Source organism: Oryctolagus cuniculus, chromosome 7 (assembly GCF_051225735.1).
Source record: "Oryctolagus cuniculus isolate XC-2025 breed Fujian yellow rabbit chromosome 7, ASM5122573v1, whole genome shotgun sequence".
In the NCBI taxonomy this organism is placed as follows: domain Eukaryota; kingdom Metazoa; phylum Chordata; class Mammalia; order Lagomorpha; family Leporidae; genus Oryctolagus; species Oryctolagus cuniculus.
In genome coordinates this window covers 56,822,581-56,829,989 of record NC_142873.1, presented here as the reverse complement: position 1 = coordinate 56,829,989, position 7,409 = coordinate 56,822,581, and the positions used below count along the sequence as shown (strand labels likewise).

General features: G+C 53.4%; 1 protein-coding gene across 5 annotated transcripts in view; it reads right to left on the bottom strand.

Annotated features, from left to right (window-relative positions):
- Nucleotides 1-636: 636 nt before the first annotated feature.
- The window catches only part of SYT6 (synaptotagmin 6), a 60,473-nt gene continuing 53,700 nt past the window's right edge, over nt 637-7,409 (bottom strand). For 3 of the 5 annotated variants that reach the window (XM_051856141.3, XM_051856140.3, XM_089336996.1), the window contains exon 7: nt 637-3,278. In XM_051856141.3, the coding sequence (XP_051712101.1) occupies nt 3,207-3,278 (72 nt within the window). In that variant the 3' untranslated portion in view covers nt 637-3,206. Of the gene's footprint in view, nt 3,279-4,801; nt 4,871-7,409 lie in introns of all 5 variants that reach the window. The other 2 variants (XR_007923500.3, XR_007923501.3) reach the window with 1 other exon arrangement.

The following is a 7,409-nucleotide window of genomic DNA, read 5'->3' as shown; positions in this document are numbered from 1 at the left end:
GGCATCACCAACCCCTGCTGGGAAGGCAGCAGCGTGAGGGAGTGGCCTCTTTAGGCAATGGAGCACCTCCCCCAGCAGCTCACTTCCCTGAGCGGCAGTCATTTAGAGGCAGATGTGCAGGACTGAATGCTGCCTTCCACTCTCCTCTCCACAGGCTGCCTTCTAAATTAATTAAAAACTGGGGGGTGAGCAGAGAAGATAGTCTACGGAGCAGAATGTTCTTTTTATATGTTCACGCCTGCAATTGTATTTTCCCTTGGCTTTGCCAAGTTTTGCGTTTTATGGGAGTTAGCAGGATCGCTCGCCTGGTGGGCAAAAGCATTGTACTTTCCAAATATGCTGTGACCCACTTCCCTAGAGACGTCGGGGCCTCTGGAGGGGCTGCTTGTGCAGCTGAATAGCTGAGGGTGCAGCTGAGGCCCACGCACCAAATGCTGTATGAGCCTCTGCCTGAAGCAGCGCAGGTGCACGAAGCCAACAGGAAGGTGCACAGGTATTCCTCGGGCAGGGTGGAAAGCAAAGGGCCCCTTCGGCTCTCCTATTGTGCAGGAAGGTCAAAAAGGCAAGCTTTGCTGTGGTCTGAGTGCGTGTTGACTGCTCACCCTCAGACATGCAGAATGACGAGAGAGAGATGGGCAAGAGACAGAGATTTAATTGAGTAAAAACTCCAGGCTGTGACGGGGTGGAACGCACAAGGCAGTAATTAACAACATAACTTTGTGAATGATGATACAATTCATCAGGATCCCAGGTAAGCGCAGAGAGGGAGGGGGCATCTCTCAGCCCCGAAACACTGCAAAACAAAGGAGAAGGAAACTTTTTTGTGTTTTTTTTTTTTCTTTTTTTAAATCTCTGTGCAAATGGCCCCAGTCGTGGCAACGTCAGCAAAGCACACACAGCGACCCCAGAGGTGTCTTACGTCAGAGGAAGCCAACAACGCATCAACTTTATGTTTCACTTTGTCCCGGCGCTGGTGTCTCTTTTTATTCTTGTCTCGGAGCGGGAGAGACTGGGCCGGATGAGGAAGTTGGCAGACATTCGGGATTCATTCATGCTGCAGATTGAGGACCGACTGGCTCCCCTGAGGCACTGGTTGGGGGCGCCGTGAGGCTCCAGGAGCCAAAGGCCTTCCTGGGGTGGGTGGTAGCAGTTGGTTCCAGTGGTATGGGGTCACACTCCGCCCAAACAGCTGGGAGATAGCTGCTCAGATACAAGCAGAACCTCCCGACCAGGGAAATTCTTTCGTGATTTGCACAGACCGTGCACCCTCCCCACAGAGGTGCCAACGGCTCATCCTCACCTGCCCAAGGGTTTCAAGATGATGACTGGGTATGCACTTTGAGCTCACTTCTGGAAGCGCCCTCTTGTGCTAATTTGTGGGTTCCTTGTGACCCGGGGAAACTCCATTGTCCCCTTTCTAGTGTCAGTACCCCCAGCGCCTGCCCGCCTGCCCAGGGAACAAGGTGCCATCTGAAAGGGGTCAGTCTAGGGTCAAGAAACAAAGTGAAGTTTGTCACCCGCCAGGAGTCCTGCTGTGACCTTGGGTTTTCCCCTCACTCTCAAGAGGAGAAGATATATTCATCACGAGACTTGGGGAGAAAAGCTATCTTTACACAGTGGTGCCTAGCCCAGGGCTCAGTACAGGGGGGCGTCCAGGTTTCTCTCCATTGACTTCTTGGACCACAGAAGACAATGCCCCTCAGCAGAGACACCTGTCAGTCTGATGTGGAAGAAAGGTAACTGGCAAGCCGTGGCTCCTACAGCACGCGACGTGTAGAAACAGTAAGATGCCAGGTGCGTGAGTGATTGATGTTCTTGGCCTTCCAAGTCTTCAGCAGGCTTGCTTCTTGTAAGCCACGCACACAGCTCTGGCAACGACACGGTGCAGTCACACGCGGAAGTGGGACCTCCCCTTCTGTGTGGTTAGCAGGGCTATCCCCACTGAGGCTGGGCAAACCAACCGAGCTACCACAGGTGGCATGCAGGCCACCACGGACTCAACAGAACCGGGCCGGGACAATACGCAGTGGTTCAAATATTTTTTTTTTTTTTTTTTGCTAAACTGAAGTTGGCCTAAGGTAGAGATCAAAAGGAAACAAAACCAAAACAAACCCCTCACAACCACTGAAACAAACAACAAGGAAGTTCTTAGGAATTTAAAGAACTAAAGTTTAAGACGACTATTGTCCCAAAGTCAACAGGGCTGAAATAGGCTTGTACTGCTTTCGTCTCAACCAGGAACACCCTTGCCACAGAAAGGCAAACTCGAACTGGTACTTGGATTTCAAAACTCCCCATTCTAGCTAATTGTTTCTTTGATCTGCAGAGGTATTTGAGACAGCAGCATGTTATTTCACGGAATGACAAAGCTATGTATAATGCAGAGATCATTCCAGAATATATGTGTCCCTCTTTCTTCACAATGAAGGCTCTTTTCGAGAACAAAGACCCAATTTTCAAACAAATGTGATCATTAGCCATGGCACATCAGAAAACATGGCGAATTGCCTTTCAGTAGAATCATTTCTAAAGAGAGTCGGTTCCCAAGGGGAATCCAGACGGTTGGCAGTTCACGAGGAAAGACAACGAGATTGGGGAGCAAGGGACCCTGCACGTACCTGCTGGCAGGTCACACACACCTCGGGGGTCTTGCCATTTCCACACAGGACCAGGAGTCCCAGTCTTGGTTTATGTCACGCCAGAGAAGAGCTTCGAAGACCAGTAATCGGCCTTTAAAGGCTCTTCCATCCGTCCGGACCGGGCTCGCCAGGTGCTGCAGGTGCAGGCATAGCTCCTCCCACTTCCTCCTTTCTCCATGCCTGTGGAGCTCGGTGGAGACGCAGACCTTCAGGAATCCCATGCACCTCTCTGGGAAACACTGCTATTTTACACTGTGTTTTATAGAAGCCACTCCTGGGCTCTCTACCTTTCGTTTCGTCCTGCTTCTGTTTTCCCGCCCTTGCTCCACAGCAGATCCATAAAAAGTGAAATAAAGAATCACAGAAACATCACCTTGGGAGACAGAAAGACTAAGACAGATCTGACCACACGACAAGGATCTCGGCCCTGGCCTACGCGGGAGCAGTCAAGACTCTGGAGTGAAGCGGGCCGCCGCCGCCGCCGTGAGCGCACAGCTCTGTGCTCAGACGGCAGGACAGGTGCAACATCGCTGAGTCCCGTCCGTCCGTGTGGCCGGGCCGGGCAGCTCACGGCGTCGGAGGCGGTTTCGGAGACGGGCACGAGCTCTCGCTGTCGAAGCTGGCGGCTCGGCCCTGCCACTGCGGAGAGGAGAAGAAGGGGGTTATTGGCGGCCCGAGGAAGCTACACTGCCACCTGCACAGCTTAACCGGCCCATGCACTGGATTCACCTCCTCTCCCGGCTTCTCCGTAAGCTTTCTTGAATTTCGCCGTGAGCCATGCAAAAACAGAAGGAAAACAGCTTAGAGCTTCTAGTTTGGAATTCCCGATTTCTCAGAACAAGACCTACGGCAGCGATAATTAAAGCCTTCTTCACTCTACAGAGCGTGCGCATCTGTGTTGTAATGAGACGCTAAGACCGGCCCAGTCCTGAGTGCTTCAGCCACTTCCACACCGGCAGTCGGATTATGTTAGCAGTGAAAGAGGCAGTAGGCAGAGCGTGCCCTTGCTGGCAAGAACCCACCATCATGAATTATTACCATTTGTCTGGGAGCTGTTAGACAGCTGAAAACCCACATTGCTTTAGCTTTGGGCTCTCAGTGTGGCCCAGGGCATATCTGTGAAGAGGTAGGAGGTGGGAGGAGGAAGCAGTCCCTCCCCCTGTCAGGTATCCCTGGCCCCTTGATCCCCCACAGCTCTCTTGTCTTGCAGATGCCTTCCCTTGGCCCTTGGGGAAATATGGTGGGGTAAGGAGGCATAATGGAGCAAAGGTGAGGTCTGGGGATGGAGGGACCTGTGGCCTGAGCCGTTCAACCCCCTTTAAATGGAAAAGGCAGCCGCCACTGCAGTAGTGGATCCAACCCGTGACCATTCTTGACCTGCTTGGGGGCTGCACACCTGAAAGTATGCAGTGAAACAGCGATAATGCTTACTAATTCTGCCCTGGATTGTAGAGACCCAGTAATCCCCTAGGTGCCTGGCAGACAGGGCTCTGGAGAGACAGGGTACACAGGTGGTGGAAATGGCCTTCCTAAACCCGCAAGTGCAGCCCCTTCTGTTTCTCATTAGCTGCTGGGGTCTCCACGGTGGAGGGATGGGGCCGAGTAGAGCCTGCGACCATGCACTGTGCACGTGATGGGGTGGATGGGGAGGGTACGGTTCCCCTGACACAGCCATTTCTAGACAGAGCTGAGCCACCTGTGGCAAACAGACCATTTGCCATCCAGCATCACCTACAGAGTAGACGGGAAACCCACAGAACCGAGGGGAGCCAGACCTACTGAGCAGACAGAAGCTCCCGTTCTAAGGAATGCCTCTGCGGTTCCTCTTTGAGGCTCCACATGCCCCAGGCTGGCCAATCTGAAGATCTTTACAACTAACCGAAGGCCGGGCCATCAGGTAGCAGCCACCACGGTGTGGTATGGACCTGGGCTATCTCGGCAGTGCCATGACTGGAGGAGGCGGGCTTGGGAGATCATCCTTTGAAACCACAAGAGAACAAAGACACAGAGAAGTCAAGTGCAGCCGGTCTCCTCTCACTCCCAGCGTGCTGCTCTTTCCACTCCGTCCTGCCGCGGCCTTAGCACGGGCCACACCACGGGAAGAAGGAGACACAAAATGTAACAAGAAACCTAACCTCTTGGGGTCCACACCAGATACTTACTCCTAACTCCGGGTGGCAGTCTCTCTGCTGGCAGCCTCCACGGGACTGAAATCACAACCGGGGAGTTCCCTGGTGAAATATTTTAGATAAATAAATGCCTGGTTGTCGAGCCCACTGCGACTTCTGATTTGAGTGTTACTTAACCAGACGGTGACACACGGTGATTACTGATGCTGTCATCTAACAGCCCTGCAGGGCAAGAATTCCACTTTTCCCGTTCCAACCTCTGAGATCTGGGAAATGGACACTGTGAGTCCTGGCTTCTCCCTTGCGTGCTCAAGACACTTAAACAACCTGATGGATGGGCCGGGGCAGAGGAGACGGCGTGAAATGGTTACACTCAGTACTTCTGTGCTTTTACATAACAGTCCAAAGAGTAGTCCCACAGAGCAGGGTTGGTTATCCGGAACAAATGAAGAAGGAACACTGGCTCCCTCGCTCGTCCCTGACTTTCCCTATGAAGATAAACGAAGAGAGGAGATGGGGCTCGTGCAGCGTGGCGGGGGTGGGTGGGGGTGGGGGTGGGTAAATGATTCCGGGCTTCTCGGCTTCTCAGGGTGGCTCCTGGGAGAACCGCCCTGTAGCTTATGGTTCCTGGGTTGGGGGTGGGAGGCGGGGGCTGGGGGCTGTGTTCCAAGAAGGTCTCTGTCCCTTAAAGGCACGTTCCTCCAGAGATCTGAAATCTCTGGCAGGTGACCTGAACTTGGCCCTGGGTGGTGACAATGATGACACGAGGCTCTAGGCAGGAGTGCTGAGAAGACAAGGGGGCTGGCGCCCGTGAGGGCTTCTTCACGGGTCTTTATTCGCTTAAGAATCCCAGCAGGGAAAAATATCTTTTCAGTTAATTTGTTTCCTTCAACCTTATTTTAAACCCCACACAGGCGAGCAGGTATGGTGCCCTCTGTTCTCATTAATAAAAAAGAAATGATCACAGCACTTGAAGCTCCACGAAGAACGGTGCAAGATAAATACAGACTGCTTGCCAGATAGGATGCCATTTATCTTCCTGGGAGCTCAGAGGAAGACTTTATGCACTAAACAAATGGGAGATTCAGGTTTCAGGAGCCAGGCTCTTGCTCAACGTCTAGAACAGGACTAAGGGGAGGCAGGGCATGAACTGTGAGCATGACCGGAGGGCCGTCTCACGGTCAAGTCTCACGGGACCACAGGCCGCCTTTCCTTCCTCCTAGCCGGGTGGGGTTTCAGACGCATTTTTATAAAGCTATCTATGCTGCAGGTGCTAAAAGTGCTGGCAAGAATTGTATGCAACCGGGTGCTGCTGAGATCCTAACCTCCAAGGCTAATGTATTTTTCAGCTTCTTCGCACAGAGGCACAGGCTGAGCGCACGGGGAGGACGGGCTGGGAGCTCAGGGTGGAAGGTCACGGACAAGGGAAGCCCCAAGGGTTCGAGTCAGTTTCTTCTCTTTCCCTTTTCCGCATACTGCTACTTTTCCCCTTCTCTGTCTCATCAAACATTCATGTTCAAGGGCCTCATTCTACATTATCTTTCTTTCCTTTGCAGTCAGGACTAGTGAGTCAGAGTGCTCAAAGCAACAGGACCTGGAATCAATTATTTGGCTTAATTGGGTCGCATCCGTCGTGAAGGAGGGCGATTCCGGAGCCTTGTCACAGCACCTCCGTGGTACCCTGCAGCCCCATTTCTAGCCGCTGCTCTGCCAGCGGCTTCCACTTTGCCGTGGACAGCCACAGTGGAAGTTGTGGGCTCATGGGCTCAGCAGTCACAGAAAAGCAGATGGGAGGGGCCCAATTTACCAAGCAGGAAACCAAACACCAGAGCTGTAGCAGATAACGCCTCTGCCTGTGATGCCAGCATCCCAGATAGGCACTGGTTTGAGTCCTGGCTGCTCCACTTCCCATCCAGCTCCCTGCTAATGTGCCCAGAAAAGCAGCAGAAGATGGCCCAAGTGCTTGGGCCCCTGCACCCACATGGGAGGCCTGGATGAAGCTCCTGGCTTCGGCCTGATCAGCCCTGGACTTTGTGGCCACCTGGGGAGTGAACAAGCAGATGAAGAGTCTCTCTCTCTCTTTCTCTTTCTCTCTCTGTCTCTTCCCCTCTCTCTGTAACTCTTTCAAGTAAATAAATGAAAAAAATTTTTTAAAGAAACAAGGTCAGAGCTGGCAGTGAGTTGCCAGCCCACCAGAGGCCTCTCAGCTCCCAGTCCATGCCCTAGACCTAAGCACTTCAGGGTACTCTCACTCACTCTGGAATCTCTCCAGAGGCTTAGGCAGGGTGGCAGCTGTCACAGTTGCCCCTGGTTGGGGCAGCATTGCATGCAGTGAGCTGCCAGATGTTGCCTGGGGATCTGCGCAGCAGTACCTCCTGTCTAGGTGGGGGCTGGCCAGGGCACCTCACCTACACTGCCCCAAGGGCCTTCGTCACAAGGTGGGGAGAGGCGGACACGCCCCCCGGGGGGCCCGAGAGCCAGGGACTGGCCTTCCTTATGACACCATCACAGAAATGCCCAGCCGCACCTGGCAGGGGTTTGCCCTGCTGCCCTATTCCTTGATGCCACCAAAAAAGGCCGTGGGGCAGGAGCCTCACACAGCTCTCACCTACCTGGGCAGGTGAACCAGACAGCCTGGCTC